This window comes from Anarhichas minor, unplaced genomic scaffold (assembly GCF_050575085.1).
Source record: "Anarhichas minor isolate MPS153535 unplaced genomic scaffold, ASM5057508v1 ptg000040l, whole genome shotgun sequence".
NCBI lineage: Eukaryota > Metazoa > Chordata > Actinopteri > Perciformes > Anarhichadidae > Anarhichas > Anarhichas minor.
In genome coordinates this window covers 8992127-9013507 of record NW_027466486.1, presented here as the reverse complement: position 1 = coordinate 9013507, position 21381 = coordinate 8992127, and the positions used below count along the sequence as shown (strand labels likewise).

Genomic DNA, 21381 nt, shown 5'->3' with positions numbered 1-21381 from the left:
AATTCTAATTCGATGGTAGTAAAATGCTCCTAATGCACCTTCAGCTGTAAGCTCCCGCAGCCAGCGAATGATGGCTCTTATGTTGTTGCTGGCTAACGCCTCGGACCACTGGCCCTCTGTATCCAGCATGATGCCCTAAGGAAAGGAAGTTCACATGGTGGGATCAAAGGACCGTATCTGAAAAGAAAAACAAATGCTGATACCTATGGTTCATCACAGCAAAATACAGAAAGGTTAATCATGAAAACATCCTTAGGACTGTAAGCGTTTTAACCATAACTCATATAATGTTCTTGTGTGCTTACATTGTGCACTGACGGCTGGAAAACCTCTCTTAGACATGTTTCCATATTTAGATCAATTGTGCATGAACAGATTCAATTGTGAATGTGGTCGTTATTATTTTGAGAAGCCTCTATAAAGATAATTGTAAAGATCTGTTGGATTATCAATACTTACGTGGTTTGGTTTTCCGGTAGCTCCGTTCCGCTTCACTCTTCAGCACAGCGGTCAGTCTTGTGTGTTCGGTCTGCCTTGTGGATTAGCTGACTGGCCCGGTGGTTACGGTAGCGTTCTCTTCTTACACAAGCTACTTTGGTACATGTTAATCCACTAATCTCACTCTCAGTTAACATTTCATTGGCTGATTTGCAGTCTGGCTGTGAGTGTATATTATTGTGTGTGTTGAAATCAAAATTGGAAAACAGAATAGCTAAGACCAGCAGGGATGACAGGATAGCAGGAGGTGGAAATTGACTTCTTAAATGACAGAGGGAGGAAAAGTACTCTGCTCTCTACAGCTTGAATCTTTCAGGCATTTGGCACTTTTTGGCCACACCCCAGTCAATCTAATAGCAATTTTTTTTCTCTTACCATTTTGCAAATGCAGTGTTGGATTGTGGACAAAAAACACCACATGCCTGGAAAGTAGAGCGATTTACTATAAAATATCACTTTCCAGAATGTCCAGATGGATGTCTGTACTCTTTATTTCCTACTACTATGAAAACACACACAAACACAATGGTCATCAACAATTGCTTTCACAGTGCTGGGACAGTCAGATTTGCGTAGGTGGCAGAAGGTGGGTCCAAATCCCTCTCGGACCCAGAGGGTTGATTAATGATTAAGGGGGATTAGGATGAGGTTCAGGACTTTACTACTAGTCTCACTAATGCTGCCGTGGCTGCCTTCATACTATCTGTGTCACTACAACCACTCGCCTTTCTCAGGAATAAATCTGAGGATGTCTGAAGAAAAACAAACTGAAAATGAGGAAAATAATGCCAGATGTTCAGCGGGAATACTGACCTTGATAAGGTAGGAGCAGTGCACTTCTTGGATTCCGTTTCATTATGCCAGTTATTTATTACATTTTGTTCTTAGGAGCTTTGTTCAGAGAGACATGCCAGGACAACTCTACTTAAAAGAAAAATGTTTTTTTAAACCAAATAACATCTTGTTAAACATTTCTCAGTTTGTCTCACATGTAGATTGCTTCCAGTTTGCGTACAACTGATCAAATGACAGTGTTTTCCATTCAAAGAAATTGTGCTGTCGTGTGAGAAAATATATTTTTCATACTCTCTTTTCATAGATCTGCTGCATCTACAGTATAACCATAATGCAGCGTAAACAAGATATCGATCATGACTACCAGGCTAAGCTGCTTATGACAGGACCTTCAGAGAAGTGTACAACCAATCCCCCTCCCCTTGGTCCCCCACACCCCCTGGAGGATAACCAGTTCCTCTCCCCTGCTCTACCTGTGTCCCACCGTTAATCCCCCTTAGACTGAAAAGAAAACCTACAGGAGATTTGCACGATGGCGGTCTTGAGACTGAAGTTCACCAAGAACAAGCGAGACAAGCTGGCTCAGGTGCTGTGGATCCTGAACTGGATCTCAGTGCTGACCGGGATCCTCCTGTTCAGCCTGGGGCTCTTCCTCAAGGTGGAGATCAACAAGCGAGGAGAGCTGATGGCTGAGAGGAACGTCCAGTACGTGCCCAACATGCTGATTTCTGTGGGCCTCATCGCCTGTGCCATAAACTTCCTGGGTGGGAAGATCTGCTACGACTGCGTGGACACCACTAAGTTCTTGCGCTGGAAGCTGATCATGCTGCCCTACATAATATGCACCTTCTTCTTCACCTTCTGCGTGCTAGTAGGGGCTCTGATGTGTTACAGCATGCGTGGGGAGCTAGAGGAGTCTCTGGACCTGGGGCTGACAGATGCCATCAAGTCCTATAAGGACACAGACACACCAGGACGATGCTTCCTGAAGCGAACGGTGGACATGCTGCAGATAGAGTTCCACTGCTGTGGGAACAATGGCTATAAAGACTGGTTTCAAATACAGTGGATCAGCAACCGTTACCTGGATATGTCCCAAAAAGAGGTGGTGGAGTAAGTGCAAACTACAGAATGAGGACACTGATTTAAGAGTATATTCACACTTAAGATGAAATGAAAAAAAAGGACGGTATAAACAAAACCTTCTCCTTAATATCTCAAAATACTGTATGTGTTGGTATAACTTGTTTCATCCTTGATAACTAAAAGGGGCAAAACATTACAAAAAATATACATATTGTAATATAATTTAAACCATAACATATTAACTGAATAATAGGTGTCACAATTAACCCGGAATTAGGAATCTCCAAATGTATACCAAACAGAACAAAATCATGAATATTGCAGCAATCTCTGTTAGAAAGAATAACATACTAAAAAAACATGTTAAACTTGAGTATCTTTATTTAAAATGTTCTGTTTTGATGCAGACTAAAGTGAAGGAGGAGCAACTATTGGTGGAGATAAAAAGCTCACCACTAATATGCATAAGAATCCATGTGTATTATGTCCGAACATTAGGTATTTAACTGAAAAATTAAGATCTGAAACACTGACAAAATTAATGTCATAGTGACCCACAGAACACACTAAAACCATCATTTGTGGCTATTACTTTTTTTTAAATTCACATAAAGCATAAAGAAATATACATTTGGGATAAGTACAAGTTATAGGGTACTTCACTGCTCTTCTAAAAAGTCAAATCGCCTCTTTTCAGCTATTTTAACTACATATCCCCTCCCAAGAAATAATCACACTCCCAAACAATGATACAAGTCCAATCTTTCACACAGGGATGCATAAACACGGACCCTGAGCTTCTTTTTCCTGCTTTCTAGCCGATTACGGAGTAACGTAGAGGGGAAGTACCTGATGACCGGAGTCCCCTTCAGCTGCTGTAACGTCGACTCCCCTCGGCCCTGCATCCAGCAGCAGATCACCAACAACTCCGCTCACTTCAACTACGAGCACCAGACGGAGGCGCTGAACCTGTGGATGAAAGGGTGTCGCCAGGCGCTGCTGGAGTACTACACCGACATCATGCAGTCCATCGGCCTCACAGTCCTCATCATCTGGCTGTTTGAGGTGAGGAGAGACAAGTTGATAACAATCAAATGCCCGAATGGTGAAGTTAAAAATTATTTTTTTTATTTCATACTCATTTCAGACTTCTCTTATGACACACTATACTGAGACATTTTGTTGATAAAATAGTATGACTTATGACACACTATACTATGAAGTTTGAATGACATTTTTGTAACCTACTATATTGTGAAAGTTTTTTGAAGTGGACTCTATTGTCCTGTACTCAGATACATATCAGGGTAAAGTACAGAAGTACAAATAAGATTCAAAATGTCATCATTTAGTGTAATGTCAGTCAAACGTACCTGCGTGTCTTGTTTTAGCTGTCGGTGTTGACAGGCGTTCGTTACCTCCAGACCTCTCTGGAGAATGTGCTGAGACAGGGCGACCTCAACTCAGAGTCTGATGGCTGGCTGCTGGAAAACAGCTTTATGGAAACTGCCCGCACCAACCTGAACATCATCAAGTGCCTCGGCAAGGGCAACCAGATAGACACAGCCAACAATGGAGACCCCAACATTAACGTTCCCTCCACCTCTGAAGCGCACTACGGGCCGGACAATAGGCCACCGAAGGAGATACCTGAAGCCAGTTGACCTCTCTCAGGCCTCAGTGAACAGCATCCCTAAAGCCCAAGTAAGGACCTTTAAAAAAAAAACTTTTGTTCTTACTTGTCAAGAATAACAAATACCTATACAAAGGTGTTTGTGTGGGGAAACTAAGGTATATTGTGGATAATATCACACATTTTCTAGTATGATGGGGTAAATCTTTAGCAAAATGAAGATAATGCCTTGTTGACTTTTTACAACCATTGTCGAATCAAATGTTTTCCAGACACATGTTCCTGTTTTGATGATGCAAATATCCAAACACCCACCACAAACGTACATCTGTACTGTAATCGGTTGTTTACAATTTATATATTGTTGCTTGTGTATCATGGCTTTGCCCAAAACAGTTTCATACACCTGTCAGTTGCAACACTGGAGTGAAAATCAACTTGAAATGTATTTTTTGTTTGGAGACAAATTAGTAATGTGGGTCAGAAGTTTGAGCCCACGCTCTTTGCACGATGTTCTCAAAGTGTGATAGAAAATGCAGTCAAGAGTTTAAAATGACTATAGCAAGAATGTAGGATATTTTAATTAAATTCCACAAATCTAGATGCAGGGTGCTTTGGCCTCAAGTTAATTATTGCAGTATGAGACCTGGAAGAGCAGGAGCTTTACAGTAGTTCTGGGTGTTCAGATCAACGGATCCTTTCTGTGCAGATTACCGGACTTTAAGAAACAAATTAGTATCAATGTGATAAATACGTATGTTAAGAAAGTTAAAGCTTTTACATTAGTTAAAACATTTAAACATAACCAGACAGGAATCTAATTGATTACTCATAATAAGACATCATTCATTTATAGTATGTTCCAAGCCATCACTACAATGACTCATGTGCCTCAGCAATGCCACCATGGTCTTATCAAAACACCTCAGCCACCTTCGCTAGGATGACCTAACAAAAACTAGACAATAACCCTTCTGTGCTGGTGATGGTCGGCTTTTAGTTTGTGAAGGACTCAAAGCCAGTACATTGCAAACGAGGCTACTGCGTCTGTGTTTCAATGATGATCATATTGGCTGGATGTTGTCTGTGGGTCAAAGGAAGTCTGCTTTTCAGGACTCATAGAGCACATGGCAGCTGAGAAGTCAAATTACAGCTTAAAACATTTGGGGAAATACAGAAACTTGGGAGGTTGCTAAATTAAAACGTGTGGGTTGATTTTTAATTCTCGCTGTGAGACAGAGTTAAAATGCAGGATCGAACCTGTGAAATAAGATAATCCTGCTATCTATACGTCACCCGGGGCTCTCACTTGATGGATGACGTCGGGTGAGCAACGAGGAGATTTTTATTCCATTATAATGAAACAAATCTAATCCCATAAAACATTATACTGGATTCAGATGGATTGAGGGCACAGGAGCAGTTCATCTGTATAGAGGCTAGTGTCTTTATTTCTATAGCCTGGAAGTCATGTAGTACTGTCAAACATTCCATATTCACACTTCTTCCTGAAAAGGAGTAATAACCGAAAAAGATACGATATAGTACATTTCCCTTTTAAATAGAATATTGAAAGGGTTTTTTGGAAATGTAAATTGAATTTGTGTAAAGTGGATTTACCACCAGATGGTGAAATATGACTAATCTGTCAAGCAAAGGTCCCCTTGATAAATTTTATTCATTATAAACATACAGTGAACATCTGATACTCATAATCACTTTGGCCTAATAGGGTTCATTAGTTACAGGGCATATCATAATGCTATATAGTACGTAGAGATGTTTTATATGATTCACTCACTGATTCTTTAAGGTCAGTGAGGATTTATAACCATAAATGTCAAAAAGTGGATGAACATTATAGCGTCAAAATGTCTGCTTATCCTAAAAAGTATTTATATCAGGAAGTCATGAAAGCAGGTTACTGTATACTCTTCACAGAATACCAAGTTTGTTTTAATACAACTTTGAAAATAATGTATCTTCTATAAATGTGTTATCGATTACATACGCTTCTATATGTGAGTAAAGGTGACCGTGTGTGGCTCCATCATTTGGAGTGTCTACATAGTTAATGGGCAAAAATCAAAAATGTGTGAGATCTTTCTAAATGAATGTAACCCTCCAAAACATCATAATAACTTATGACAAATCATATTTTATAAAACCAAAAGAGAATGGAGAAAATTCACAGCATTACTGAGAGAAATGAAATATATAAACTGATAACTAAAACATGTTGGTGTGTATCTGATGTTTGTCTTTATTTGAATAAGCCTCTTTGCAAATAACTTTACTCTAGCAGAAACTCCTGACAGCAGACAATCAAATTAAAACAAGGCGACTTGGTTTTGCTCAATACCCTCCACTATTCATCTTTTGAGTGGCCCACCTCTCTTGACCCGAGCGGGGGTTTCATCAGGGAGGGATTGGCTGCTCAGGCCTCCTTTGATTGTAGGAGGGTGCTGTGTGTGTGTGTGTGTGTGTGTGTGTGTGTGTGTGTCTCTGCCTAAGGAGCACTGGAGCAGATTGTGCTCTATGGCTGTGCTCTTTACTTCCCGTCCACGACAGCTGGCGCAATCATCACAACATCTGCCACTCAAAGGCAAACATAACGTTGACCACCTCCAGACTGCGGGCGATTTCTTCCAGGATGCAATGCTGCTGCCACAGCTGGTTCAGCTTCCTATAGCGCTCTGGGCAAAGGTGCAATGGATTGCCCCTTCTACAAATTAAGAAGACAGAAGGCCCGACTTATTCAAGGTTTGTCCAAGAAACACACAATACATAGGATATGAGAAATATTTACATTTGCAATTCCAGGCAGAAGTTTTTTTTTTCAGTTCAGCACCTGAAAGAGACACTATGATTCTTACCCAAGGTGAGGATCAGTCTCCCCATAATCGTCCAGGTAAGGAGCAGGGTATGTGCTTCCTCGAGTCTTACTGGCCATCAGTACAATTTCACACTCTCTTATCCTGTCAACATGAGAACAAACTTCAGTTACGCAGCACGTTTCAAAACAAGACAACATGCGATTCAAAGTCAGAAATGCTCTAAGGACTAGAATTCGCCCACCTGAGGAACATGCCCACTCCAGCCCCACAGGTAGCAGCGTGGGCAGTGCAAGCTCCCACATCTTCTCCATCCAGCTGGCTGAGACAGCAGGAGCTCTGAGAGCACAACATGGCCCCACAAAACAGGCACAAGGTCGGGTGCTTCCTGTCATCATCTGTAGATTTGGGACACCTGAGGAAAAGTAGAGTGGACAAGTGGTGTGAACATCTCGAGCAGACTTTCCACTGAAAGAACTTTAATCTCCCCACTTACTGAAAATGGCTGGCTTGATTGAGGAGAGCACTGTAATCCTCAGGAAGATCAATCAAACGATTCCTTCTCCTGGGGTATCTGTAGACAGAGTATATCGATCAATAATTAGGAGCTGATTTATTACAAAATAACAGTGGGACTGAAGTAATACGAAGGCCAAAGTCTACCTGACGGTCTGACTTTTGCCTTTCAGGGCTTTGGTTACAGCTGGACTCCCACACCACCTAAGGAAGAAAAAGCATCGTCATGAAACTGCCCACCTCACCAGTAAATATGAAAAGACCACTGATCAAATGCTTTGACCGTGCCTCAATGTTTATCACTTACCTTTTCAGCAGTGGAGTAACAGTGTCTCTGTGCTCCTGGAAGAGCTGGAACACATTGGAGGGCAGTGCCAAGTAGCTGCATAGCGCCTCCATCTGTCCTTGTGAGGCAACTGCAAGAAACCGAAAAAGTTTATCTTGAATTCATTAAATCATCATATGTAGTATGTTATGATGATAGAATACTTCACCTACCAGTAGTACTACAGAGCTCCTCTGGAGGATGTACTCCTGTAAGGCAATTAAAGAAGAGAGCGGCGCAGCGCAGGAAAGGTTCAATTCCTCTCTTCACTCTTTCTGCCACAGAGACGCCGGACACATCTGGAATCGGCCTGATGAGCAAACCACAGAACAATCTGTCAAACAAGCTGAAGAAGCTGTTACATTGCAGAGTACATCTCTGAGAAGGCAGCATGGAAAACAAGAAGCCTTGACAACAAGCAGTAATGTTTGCCTCTACTGAGAGGGCTTACAAACAGGAGAGGTCGATTCCTGTCAAGTTTGATTATGAAGCAGGCTAATAAAAAAAAATAACCCAGCACTCAGTGAAAACATCTGCAGACTGTGTTCATGGAGAACATGGATTTTGAATAAGAGATATGTTGCTTCAACCGCAGTGGGACAGCCTTTAGCAATGGCTTCTACATTTAATTGTTGTTTATTTGTCGAGAGCTGCCATTTAAAGTCTAAATCACAAATGTTCATTTGGCCATCATTTGGTTTCAGGTCTGATATGAACCTAGGTTTTCAGAAGGGGAGGCCAGGGAAGAGGAACAGTCAGAAACACCTTACAAATCAGAATGAGTTGATAGAAATGCAGATTTCAAACAAAACCAGGCCATTTGCCACCATGAAGCTTACATTACAGACTCACTTTCAGCAGCAGCATGACGACTTAATGGACCTTTAACAAGATGAATTCTGAGCTTAGTAGTGTGACCTTTATACAAACATGAAGCTTCCCTCCAATAAGGAAAAGAGAAATCCATGAATTTCTTTTAAATTCCACAATCAAGGCATCAGAACACATGACCTTTTCATTTAGTTAATATTATGTTCATGAGTTTTGAGCTCAAAATAATTACATATCTACTTGAATGATTATACTGCCAGAAAATCCATTCCACACTACACGCAACTGAACTAATCCAGAGGTTATACTTGATATTTTAACCATATAAAAATTCTGCTAATGCATTTCACCTGATAAACAATAGGATGATGAGAATCACTTGTACCTTTCAGTGTGTTGTGACACTGAAGTGTAGAGCTCTGCTGCTGCTTTCGACTCTTCCGTCTCCTCTCCAGCTACTGCAGGAAAATCTAGGTAGAAATGACACCGTGATTTAATCCTCCTCAATACTGAACAGCTTTCTGCAGTAGTTCAGTCAATGAACCAGAAGGTATGGTGTTGTGTTCATACCTGTAGAGGAAAGGAGGACCTGCAGCATGTGAGCCATGGTGACCAGATGAAGGATGTGCAGGTGGTTGTAGGCAGAGCTGACAGCAGACGGCTGTAAGTCGACAGCCTCCTCCTGATATAGTGCCGGTATAGACAACACCAAGCCCACCTGACAAAACACACAAGAACACATGTACACCATTAACAAACAATAACTATCATAACCATTAATCATCAATAGTTATATTTAACAGAACGTGTTGAGAGATGAGGATAAGAAGTGTTAAGAGTCCATCATTCTCCACAGAGCTGTTCCTTTAGGGGGAACCTACCAGAAGATGGAAGAAGTCCACCTCCGGAAGAGAAGGGGTGTTCTTTCTGCCCATGGCCGGTAGCAACACTGGCGAAAGAAGTTGCAGTTATGACCACAAGGCAAATGGACAGCAAGCTGTACAATAATATCCAATAAATAAATGTATGTATTCCTAAATGACCACTTACCCCCCAACATGTCGTTAAAGTGCCTCTGAATGACGGCCTGGGAGCTCTTAATTCTCTGAGCTGCTGAAAACTGAACAATTGCCTTCAGACCTGCAAGCTAAAAAAGAAAAAAAGAAAAGAGAATCATTTGAAAAACTGATGTCTGAGCGAGTCAAACCCAAACAATTACACATTACATGCATTATGTTAACTTTTCATGTTTGTCCTACCTGTCTGTTTTGTAAGGACCCGAAGAGTGACTTGCCCTCTTCCTGCAATATGTTTTCTGTAAAGACATGCAAACATATTTTGAGAATTGCAAAAGCATGAAAAGGGGCAGATTGACAGAACAAGCCGTATAACGCTTACTGTACCTATGGCCTGAATAGTGAAGGCACATGTGTTCCAAGCCATGAGGGGCACGCGTGGGCACAGCTCATTGGGTGCCGTCTGCATTCCCACCCTGTGAACTGTGGTGGCACAAACAACCAGCATCTCCACCACGCTGTCGGAGAACTTCCTCCTAAAAACAACCAGCCGCAGAGAATTCAAATGTATTATGGGAAGCATAGAGACTTGAGGAGCAGTGAAGGAGGAGCTGACAGTTCCACTCACGGCTCTTGTACTCCATAGCTCAGAATGGATCTAAAGTCCGTCTGGCCCTCTCCACACAGCCCCGTGTCCCCATCGACACTACTGCTCTCGGTGTTGCAGTCTGCACAAGAGAGAGAAAATGATCATTTATCTCACGTCACACATGTCAACAACGAGGCATTTAATGGTACTTGTTAGTAACTATTGAAGCAAAAGAGCTGATATCAAACTGAGGTAAGCCGCTGTCAGCCTCCATATGCTCTCTGCATGCACGCGTTCTCTGTTTTCAAAGATGGTTTGCTGCTAAATAAATCTCTTTCTCTGCAGCTGCTTTACAGTAAAAACCTGTCATCAAATAAAGCTAATTATAGCTTTTTATTATGAAGTAACTGCAGTGTTGAGTTCACATTAAAGGCATACCAACATATCAAAAAGCATTCATATACGAGTCTGCCAGGTTTGATGATGCTCTGCATCTATATTTGGACATTTTGTGCAGGTTTTCCACTGTTTCAGTTAAACAGACTGAAACACCTCCTCTTGTGCCACTGCTGTTCACCCAACCAAAGATGTGCAATCATTGTATGTCGAATATGTCTTCTTACCATTTTCCTGAGTGACTGACTTGAGTCCTCTAATCCTGGCGGCGAGGATCTGGATCCAGCGAGGCAGGGTCAAATGCTGTCCAATTATCTCTGCATTTTCACTGTATACAGGAAAACATATTCACATAACTTCTATACAACTAATGATCCATTGCAGATTGGCCTGAAGACGGTGAACTGGACTTACTAGTTAAACATCAACCTTTCAAACGGGATGAGAGGGACAACAGTGTTGCACAGAGACTTGCACAGGGGACACAAGTACTCTCCATTCTCCAGGTCGATGATCAGCTCAACATGGAGTCGGTTCCTGGTCATATTCTGAACAGCCTCAAAATATCTGAAAAATACAGAGAACGACACCTTAATGGCAAATTACCTGTCAACTGTACCTGCAAGTGGACCACACATACACACACACACACACACACACACACAGGGGGAGAACTGACAGAATAATAATTTGCAAATGTGTTCTTGTAATAACTCACTTTTGCCAACATGTGGCATGCATGACATGTCCACAGCTGCCAGTGTGGGTTCCAACGGCCAGTTCAGGAGGCATGAAGAGGGGATATAATGTCCCTGTCCCTTTAAGGGATAAATACAATGCACATATGACTCAGATGAGTCTGATTTTCCCCCATCAAATTACAGTTGTTAACGATGCAATGGATTGATTAGTGGATGAAGACTGACCATCTGCTCTATTGGTCGGTATCCTCCCTCTGCACTGTGTCAGCACTGTGGACCTCTGGACACACGCAGTCAGTACCATGGCTGCAGCCTGGGCCGCAACCTCCTGTTCTTCCTGGCAAAGAATGCAGGTGAGCACCTCCCTCTCTGCCGGAGAGGACCCTCGGTGGGGCCCGATGGCTACACGCAGCTCCGTGTGCTCCATGGCACAGCTGGAAGAATAAACATAACCCAAACTAGAATTAGTCAAATTAATTTGGCTTGGATTTTAATCGCAAGCCAGCTAAACACACCCATGGATATGCTTTTTTTTTTTTTGAATGGTCACCTCTCAGTAGTTGCAACAGGCTCTCCCTGTGTCCCGCTCTCTGGCATGTTGTCATACAGCATCTTGTTTGACTCAATGAAGTTTTTCTGCATTGCAGACATCTGGGCCATAATCTTCTGCCGGTGGAGTTTGGCTGCCTCTGCCTTCCTTTTGCGCTCAGCTTTCTCTTTGTCCTGAGCACTCTGGAATAATAACAAGTCAGTTGTTATTGCCTATAATTTCATGACGGACAGCTATATTGCTATTTATCAGATCCTTTAAGGAAACCGAATAATTGTATATTTGATACTTTTGTAAATGTATTTATTTTTTGAGACAATGACATGAGGCTCTTTCTGTTATTTCATCTGCACCCATTCAACTGCCAAAATGGCACAAGCAAAAGTTAAGTAGAGTCAATTGTATCAGATAAATACTTTTTTTTTTTATGCATCATTCATCGTTCCTTTACCTCCTCTGGCTTGGTTGTATCCACACTCATGGAGGTCGTTGGACTGGACTTCTCTCTAAGGCACTTGACAATCTCAAACATCTAGCAGAAAAACATTCATACAAGATGGTGTTAACACAAACACACCTCACGTACATACACATCTTTTGTTGTTGTTGATAATGTATTGTTATATATCATATATTGTTAAAATGCTTTGCCATCAATATTACATAGTCATATCTTATGTAAATTACTTTTGTGTTCTCTATAATAATGTGAAATTTTAATTACATACAGGTGAAGGCTTTAAATAAGCCCAGTGGGTTTAAACTAAAGTAAAATCAGTCGAGATAAATGATATAAACGGTTATGTGATACACAATGTATATTTGAATAGTCTACCTGTAGAACCCATTTAACCATGTCCTTTTGAGCCTCCAGGGAAGGAACAGTCTTAATCTTGGACAACAGGAGGAAGACTGACTTGCCGTGTTCTGAACCAATTCCTGGAAGAACAGAAGAGACATTTATATCACAAAATCCACAAAAACAAACCAGTTTATAGCTTTGAGAATTATGATAAATAGTAAGTAAGCTGTACACAAAACAATTAAGGTTTCACTCACTGCGGGCCTTGAGGCTGAAATCAAAGGCCACTTCCTCCATAGTGCTCTCCTCAAGCTGCATTTTCTCTTCAAGCAATGCCTGACCCATCAAGTGCAGGGCCTGTGTGGTAAATGCATGCACTTTGTTACCGCAAGGGGTTTGAGTATTGAAAGGCAAAGGCCGAGCAAGGTAGACTCTGTAAAGGAAGGAAAAGAAATAGATGTATTGTCTACCCTCTGGATCATGGCTTCTGTCCAGTGAGTCGCCCGGTCCTCTGCAGCTCTCTGGAGGGTGTGTCTCAGGATGTGGATGATAATGTCACAGCTGAGCAGCCGCACTATGCTGGAGAAAGCTGGGCAGAAGGCCGGGGGCATCGGAGGACGCAGAGCTGAGAATAAAATAAAAACACAGGGGGAATGTTAGTCGAGCTGATTCATTAGCAGTTGGAGTACAGATCAGTACATCTTGGAGCTGTACAGAGGTCTGTGCAGCGCAAAGACATTGATCACCTTTATCATGGCCTTCGTGAGTCCTCCTCTTCTTCTGAGACTCTTCTGCCTGCAAAGAGTGAAACATGAGAATGAAATGAGGAACATTCAACAGAAGTGTGTCACGTTAATGGAAAAGTGGTGTTGAGACATTGCATTACCTTGCTATGCTGCGATCTTGAATAATGGTAGAAGAAAGGGTTGAATTCTACCAGACGCTCTTTTTTTACTCCGTACAGTCCATGCCCGGAAACTCCCGGTTTTCTAAAAACAGAAGTAGAATAAACTGATTATATTCGCTCTGAAAAGATGATCAAGATAAAACTCAAAAGCTCTTTCACAGCATTTACATACTTGAAGGTGGCAACTTTGGTAATAACAGTCTCCAGGCCTGTTTCATGGCTCTCCTACAAAGAAAACATTTTGAACTCGTTTTCCAATGATCATTCCCTCATAAAAAACTAAGAAATTAACTCGTTAATTTAGACTGTGTGTCGCTTACGTTCTCCGGCAGACCCTTGACCAGGCTACTATGAGCCATGGGTTCAATGCACAGCAGCTGGATAACCTCCCTCATGGTCACATCCTCTTTGGTCACCTGACTGATACCGGGGACGTAGCGCTCACCTGGAAACACAGCACTAGTCAGACACTATTCAACCAACTCAATTCCTGTTTGTTTTATTAGCTTGATTAGTAGAATGTGACACTGTACCAATGACGACGATAAGGAGGTACAGCATCTCTTCTGTCAAGCGGTTCCACTGTATCAGTTCGTCCTGCAAATTGTGTTGCATTTCATCACTAAGTAGATCATTTAAATGACAACTTTTTTTATTCTGAATGATTATTGGGGTGTTACTTGCCTGGTCTTTGTTTGTACTTCCTTTAAAATAATCAAAGAGCTCAAATCTCAACAAGACCAGCATGAGGAAGTGGTTGGGGTCCATTTTGGAAGCAGCTATCTGTAAACAATTTGTATGGAGAGCCATATATCACCACATTATGTGTATATATTAACAAATCTCAAAGACTTTCTCTACGTCTGATTGCCACCAACCTGGAGCATGAGAATGTCCTTATCATACATCTCGTCCCTGCATTTTACATCCTGATAGTAGTAGACCTGATCATGTGGGAAAAACAATTAATTTACTTGTCATTTGTTAACAGAGCATAGCACGTAACAAAACAGAGAGCATACAGAACAAAAACAAAGCCTTGAACAGCCAAATAATGCGGTATACCTGGCTGACCAATGAAATCCCGTTTCTCCGCCACATTTCAGCCGAGACCTGTGCAGCCAGCACCACACAGCGCAGAGGATGCTCTGCCAGGAAGGTGTGGTCAAAGGGCTCCTGCAACAGACAGATAATAACTCTGTAACGCCTGCAGTGGAAGTTAAGACAGCACACACTGAATACTTAAAGCTTAGGAAACATATAGAAGAGTTTTCATGTCACTTACAGGATCATCCAGACGTTCAACTGCCCCCGTTCTGCACAGGAGTACATACAAACCTACGGATCACAACGTACAGCGTAGTAAGTTCACACGGTGACAGAAAAATACCAATAAATCACTAAGCGCCTCAAATATGAGCTCTCCTACCGGCCAGCAGCCTGGAGATGGGCAGATGTATGCTGACTGGCTCTTGAGACACTTTGTAGGGACGGACATGGAGGACGTGCTTTGACATGTAGTAGTTAGTGGGCTCCTTATGGAAGGGCTGGTTATTGCACTGCATCAGGACTCTGTGGCACTCTTCAAATGCCAGCAGCAAGATCTCGTCCTGAAGGGGCAAACAAGCAATAATTAAGCACAGCTTCTGCCTGTTCTAAGTGAACGGACAGTAAGGGGGGGGGGGGGGGGGGGGTTATAGTTATACTCCCTCTGTTTGTGGGATAACTATAGTTTGACAGACAAATTGCATGACAACTCACATCAGAGGAACACCAGTCTTGAAACATAGCAAGAATGTGGCGAAGCTGGATCTGAAGAGAGAAGCCGGCCTCCCACTCTGGCTCTACCGCAATGTGTTGACCAAACTGGCGCTTCACTTCCTCCATTCCCTGAAATCAGAAGTCAAAGAAGAAATATGGTCAGGGTGGATTAAATATCTGGTTTGTCAGGTTACCATAAGCTGATGTAATGGCCCTGGTATTGCACACTACCCAAGAATTAATCAGGGTTGAGAAAATGATTACCTGCATGCATTTGAGAAGCCCAAGAAAGACTTTGAATCCCTCCAAGAACTCTCTCCGCAGCTCTTCAGTCCATATTGAGGGTTTACTGATCAGAATATACCTGAGAGACACAAGTCACATCTTAGATAAAGACATAGAAAGTTAAAGAAAAAAAAGAGTTAATTAAAGTCGTTGCCAGTTTACTGACCTGAGGTCGTGGAAGATGATCTGGATGCGTGAGAACTTGTCGGAGTTGTAGCCGAGGAAGAAGAAGCGATTGTTGTTATCCAGATGTTCACGCAGCAATTCCATGACTGTACCGACTATCACTTTAATAACATTGCCCTCTTCGATGAGTTGTCTGGCCTAGAAGAGGTACAGGAATGTGAGGCCATAGATAGATGTTAAGGCACTGATGTACACGGCTCTAACAACAAACAGCCCTTACCAGTGTGGGTACAGTGAATATCTGAACAGACAGAGCAGTGATGGATATGCTCCTCTCGTGGTCATCAACAATGAAGTCCTTTTGCAGCTGCGTATAGTACTGAAAACACAAAGATGGAGTATTAGCATTAGTTTAAGCAGGTGAAAGAATGGCAAAAAATGTAAAACATTCCCTCCTTTTTTACCTTTGTAAACTCAATTGCAAAAAGCCTCTTGAACTCGGTCTCCATTAGCATGCTACAGAAAATCAGTTCGTGTACTATCTTGCGAGCTCCTTGAGGAAATCACAAAAGCACCTTCATGTTAGTGACATTTGGAATCAAGTTGAAATTAAGCGTGTACTGAAAATCAAGCTCAGGTGTACGTGCCTTTGTACATCCTGCCATCGTGCAGCATGAGTCTGCTGATGAGGCAAGGCCGGTCTCCGTCTGCATTGGCCTCTAGGGCCACCTGACAGAAGGCCTGTCTGAAGCCCACTGCACAAGACACACACATATAGGTTCCCCAGTCACATGACATGTTTTCTAAAGATGGCACACATGGAAGGTGCACAATCAATAAATAAAGCTACGTTTGTGTGGTGCAAGTATGGCGACAACGATGGCAGCACCTGAGTAACCGATGACCTTTTGGAACCAGGGGCCGAGGCGCAGAACAAAGGTTTGATGAGCCATGACTGCTGCGTGAAGGATCTCCACGCGTAGTGGCTGCAGGGAAATGTGCTCGGAGTTGGACTGCAACACAGCAGTGAAGTGTTTAGATTTAGAGCTCACTTAACAATTTCAGATTTAAGACTAAACCGTATTCTAAATGTCTGGTATCCCACTGCTGTTTACCCTGATGAGATCTCTTGCTTGCTGACAGGAACGAAGGGTCCCTCTCTTTACTGCCCGCCGACCCTGTGAGACAGTCCACAAAAAAAAATTACAAAATAGCATAACCTGCAATGGATATGATGACTGCAATTATGGAATTCAAATCATGACAGTATTGTAAAGGAAACGTGACGAGCAAATACAGCCATAAAATACCTCTTTGTCAATAAGTGCTGTGTGTGTCTGTGCTTCAGCCTGATCACAGTTAACAGAACGCTGCAGGGTGTAGATCACATGGTCGTACGAGTGGTGCTCATCATTGTACAGTACACAGTAGTATGCGTTGTCTTTTGTCCTGCACGGATAGGTGAATACACTGTCAAAGTTCAAATTGTGTCCTTTGCATATGAATTTATGTATATGCATGTGATTAGACGGGCCATACCGGGGCTGGAGCTCCGCTGACAGCTCGAGGTTCTCCTCCCACACCAAGAAATCTGTGGCGTAGTGCAGCAGTATCCGGAACAGCCTCTCAGCGCGGCTATATATGTCTGGCTCCAACACACACTCATCCTGTACAAAATGAGACAAACACACAGGACTCACATTTCTGAGGACACAACTATAACTCTCAGGAGGTCTCTTGCTCCGTAAGGAACATTCTGGAAACACTTTACAGAAACTATTATTTAGCGACACCTAATTTGAACCTGGATTGATCTTATATTGATCAAAGTGAAAAAGTGTTCCAAACATTCCACATAGCAGCTAAGTATTTCATACAAATGTCTGACTTTTAACACACAAACCAAACATACATCGTGTCGGTGTATGTGTCACACGGCTGTGTGAGAACAAGCACTGGAATTTACCACAATCTAACCAAGAAGAAGTCTGAAACGGCATAATGGGTTTTCATGTTCAGTGTGGAGATGCGTTCATGGTCCTCTGATGCTTGTAAAGCACAGGTTCAGATCTGGTGTTGAAAACACAAAGCAGCAATCCAGACTGGTGCCAGTGACGGCTCTGTTAATAGGAACACCTGCTGTTTACGGAAAATGGCACAGAGCCGTCAAGCTGTACATCTGCTCAAAGCCCCTGAGCAGGATCTTATCAGAGAAAAGCCCTGATCAGCAAAGAAAGGCCTGACAAACACTTGCTGAGCAGTACAATCAACCACCATGTGTCCAGCTGCAGTTCAGTGGGAGAAGCTGTAAACTGAATACTGCACAGTTCGGCAGGATATAAGTAATTGTGGAAATGCTGCTTTCAACCAGTCTCTTCGACAACTGTTTTCCACTAGCTCTTAGTCGCCCTCCCAATCTCTGAAGCTGGTTAAAATGTGTTATATGTTCTCAGTTGCTACAGGTCAACAAACTGCTTTTCTTTCTCATTTCCGGATCCAAAACCACAGCCAAGAGAGCAGCATCCAGGACTAAGATAGGAAAATAAGCATTCTGGGGTTCACTGACACAGAATGGGACAAGTACGCCTCCCCCCCCCCTCCAACATCCCTCTTTCCACTCTATTATGTAACTCACCGTTACCATGGCAGTGGCTGCCCCAGGGTCGTGTTTGGAGCAACAGGGGCCGATCTTCCAGGCTTCTACATCCCCACAATCACAGAAGCCCCCGCCTGATGACGCGTGCATCTGGAAACAAATGTACATATGGTTTATCACTAAGGGAGAGTAATGTGTACACACAACAGTAATCAAGTTGTTGGAGTTTGAACATGAAAGTCCAATAATAAGCCCAATAATGGATGAATTAATCGTAGATTTGAATGGATCTGTTGTATTTTTCTCCTAAAGCTTAAAGGGCACACAGAAGAGTTCAAGTTGACATTACAGCTCACTGTGCACAGGAGGGAATCATAGTAACCAGTGAGCCCATTTAGAAATCTCAGAACATAAATCTAATGGAGGACGGATTTTCTATTATTCACAATTATCAAAAGGAGGAAGAAGCTGACAGCGAGCCCTCAAAATCCCCCCCCCCCCAAAACATGAAGACTATATTGACACCAACCTTGTAACGATGGCCTTTGTGCACGCTGTCCTGGAAGCAGTCCATGCACAGGACACAAGTGGGATCTATTGCACAATCCCTGCAATACATTGTACATGATTTGTTATCCGGTGGAGCAAATGACAAAAACACATTACATGATCTGAATTATAAAGGAAAGTGTTCTTGAAGTCTGTAGAAGAATATCCACTTAAAAATGGTATTTTGACACGTTTTGCTGTAAAAACAAACCTGCTATAATGCGTTTTTGATTACATTTTTAAAGAAATCTATGCGAAACTAAAACCTATCGAGGCCAAACTATTCCTTAAAAATAGCCTCCACGTATGTATATTGCTGTCTTTGAACTCTGTGGGTTTATACTGGGGGCAGAGTACTGTGGAAATACTATTTGATATCTGCATTTCATGCCTCAAAGTCAGCAACAACCAAAACAATTATTCTTTTACGTAGATATTGATATGAATCATCCAGTTTTTAAAATGACTATTAAGAGCAAATAAATATCTAGTATTTTATCATAACTACTACTATTATTATCAAGACCAGAGGATCTATTCAGACCTGCAGGAGTAGACCGTCTCTCCCTCTTTGAAGACGCGTCCACAGAGCTGGGAGGAGGTGCTGCCCTGCTTGAGCTTCTCCAGACCCTCCTGAGGATCCTCTCCGAACAGGAAGCACTCCAGAGGGTGGAAGAGTCGGCTCTGCATGAGCTCCTCTTCCTCCTGAGGGCTGGACTCCTTCTTCAGGCAGAAGATCTGCGGCACCTGCTCCTTCAGGTAGCGGACCAGCTCCGCCCTGCTGTCTGCAGCCTCCAGCCATTCCTGCAAGGTAACCGATGAGGGCATGACTGTTTTGCAGTGACTCACATCTGTCTCTGCCCAGTGATGCATAACCACATTTATAAGTCACAGTGATACATATTAACTTCAGCAAAGAATCATCTTTAATAATCAATTCAAACTTAAAATCTTTGTTTAAGGGCAATTGAGTAAAATTAGGAAGATAAAAACATTTGCAATAAAGGCAGAAATATGTTATTTGAATGACTGCTGATGCTCCCACCAAGCAGAGCTTTCAATTAGTTTTGTCTTTAGAAATCTGTAGTGAGGAAACGTGCACCACAACCAGCCTGGCATCAAAGTGGAAAAGATTAGGTGAGAAAGAAAATTACCAACCGATTTCTTAACAACTTCTCAATAACTTAAGTCATCATTCAGGAATTAGTCACCCTACTTCCTCCTGATGTCTGCCAAATTACTGAAGCTCACTTCCACACTTACTGTACCGGCAGGCAGCTGGATGAAAAGCACCATGTACACAGGGTAGCGTTTACTGTTGGAATTGTCATACCTATGTAGCAAGAATAACTAATATATATATATATATATATATATATATATATATATATATATATATATATATATATATATATATATATATATATATATATATATATATATATATATTATACAGCATATGGTAGAGCACAAGTCAAAAGGAGTGGAACTTTGGTTTCCATTAATAAAATATTGAATAAATGTCTGGAAGGTGATCTTTGATAATTCATTGTTTTTAGGCCTAAATTAGGAATTGTGAATGGCACATGGAGGGACTTCTTTACCTATAAAAAGGGTAGAACCAGCCGACCTAAACAATACCTTCTTCTTTGAACCCCCTGAAGAAAGGGTAAGCTGAAACATGTAGTTTAACATGATTTAAATAGTTTTACAGTACTCAAAGGTGTGCATGAATTGTCCGCCCTAAAGTTGAACCGGGTGGGTTAAACACTGTTTTTTTTAAACAACATTCATACTGGCAGCTGTCGTCGCATATGCACATTATACCTGGAGGCTTGAGTCACACTAGATATCAAAACATTTTCAGGTTTTATAATGCTGGTTCTGCGAGACAAGACACGTGTCATACTGTAAAATATCTAACGTTAACGTAATAATAACATATTTCACTGTCACGCTGCAACAACGTATTGGACAATAGCTTATGATTGCCAAAACGTTGCAGGGGTTTGAGGTGGGAAAGCAGCCAACAATGGTGTTCAAAATGTTCAAACTCATGAAAGGCTCATGCTGAAGCGCTATGGACAAAGCGACAATCAAAATACCACAGGTTGGAGATCACTGCGAACAAACACCTCCATGGCATACTTCCCCGACTGTGTTGAGAACTCTTAACAAGTACTGACAACTAAACTAGCTAAACACACTCACTGTTGATGGCCACTAAATATCGCAGCCTCTGCAGGGACATTTTAAACGTTTAGGTAGCTAGCACAGGAGCTAACCGCGGATGCTAGCCTGGGAAGTAGATGCCCTTTAACGGCCCGGTCAGACTATTTGTTCATATAAACTAATACATTTTACTACGGCGTTTTGTCCCCGAGTCTTAATAACCACTGAGAGACATGTTAGCTGTGTGAAAATCATACCTTGCTGAGCTCCAGTCCGTCTGGGGATTTCTCACCCTCCGCCATATTCCATTTGCCGTAAAGGAGGAGGTGTCACTAGGAAACTGTTCCACTTGTAATCGAAGCCTTTTGCGACGTTATTTGACCGTTAGAATACCCCGAAATATGCAGGTGTAG

The 21381-nt window shown here is 42.1% G+C and overlaps 2 protein-coding genes across 2 annotated transcripts; one reads left to right on the top strand and one right to left on the bottom strand.

Annotated features, from left to right (window-relative positions):
- Positions 1–1825: 1825 nt before the first annotated feature.
- Positions 1826–4043, top strand: prph2la (peripherin 2-like a). Its single transcript, XM_076108505.1, has 3 exons — positions 1826–2406; positions 3198–3444; positions 3771–4043. The coding sequence occupies exons 1-3, from the start codon at positions 1826–1828 to the stop codon at positions 4041–4043; spliced, it is 1101 nt and encodes a 366-aa protein (XP_075964620.1).
- Positions 4044–5671: 1628 nt separating this feature from the next.
- ubr1 (ubiquitin protein ligase E3 component n-recognin 1) lies at positions 5672–21362 on the bottom strand. The gene is made up of 47 exons (XM_076107599.1): positions 21226–21362; positions 19341–19600; positions 18777–18855; positions 18287–18397; positions 17191–17318; positions 16962–17100; positions 16767–16829; positions 16541–16664; positions 16299–16406; positions 16116–16204; positions 15932–16030; positions 15692–15849; positions 15505–15604; positions 15241–15369; positions 14909–15089; positions 14765–14817; positions 14545–14655; positions 14358–14423; positions 14164–14262; positions 14013–14076; positions 13800–13924; positions 13652–13704; positions 13459–13561; positions 13319–13367; positions 13043–13197; positions 12830–12929; positions 12606–12709; positions 12222–12302; positions 11771–11952; positions 11446–11654; positions 11238–11337; positions 10934–11086; positions 10747–10847; positions 10163–10262; positions 9922–10070; positions 9778–9833; positions 9569–9665; positions 9400–9467; positions 9089–9236; positions 8904–8988; positions 7861–7997; positions 7670–7778; positions 7510–7566; positions 7343–7420; positions 7091–7261; positions 6889–6990; positions 5672–6737 (listed from the first exon to the last, which is right to left on the bottom strand). The coding sequence occupies exons 1-47, from the start codon at positions 21268–21270 to the stop codon at positions 6596–6598; spliced, it is 5220 nt and encodes a 1739-aa protein (XP_075963714.1). The 5' UTR covers positions 21271–21362; the 3' UTR covers positions 5672–6595.
- Positions 21363–21381: the final 19 nt, after the last annotated feature.

Excerpts from the sequence above, each read along its gene's own strand:
- prph2la (XM_076108505.1), top strand. The coding sequence starts at position 1,826 with ATGGCGGTCTTGAGACTGAAGTTCACCAAGAACAAGCGAGACAAGCTG. Across the intron at positions 2,407-3,197 it reads TCCCAAAAAGAGGTGGTGGA|CCGATTACGGAGTAACGTAG; the intron begins GTAAGTGCAAAC and ends CCTGCTTTCTAG. Across the intron at positions 3,445-3,770 it reads TCATCATCTGGCTGTTTGAG|CTGTCGGTGTTGACAGGCGT; the intron begins GTGAGGAGAGAC and ends GTCTTGTTTTAG.
- ubr1 (XM_076107599.1), bottom strand. The coding sequence starts at position 21,270 with ATGGCGGAGGGTGAGAAATCCCCAGACGGACTGGAGCTCAGCAAG. Across the intron at positions 15,605-15,691 it reads ATCATCTTCCACGACCTCAG|GTATATTCTGATCAGTAAAC; the intron begins GTCAGTAAACTG and ends TGTGTCTCTCAG. Across the intron at positions 6,991-7,090 it reads GGAGTGGGCATGTTCCTCAG|GATAAGAGAGTGTGAAATTG; the intron begins GTGGGCGAATTC and ends TCATGTTGACAG.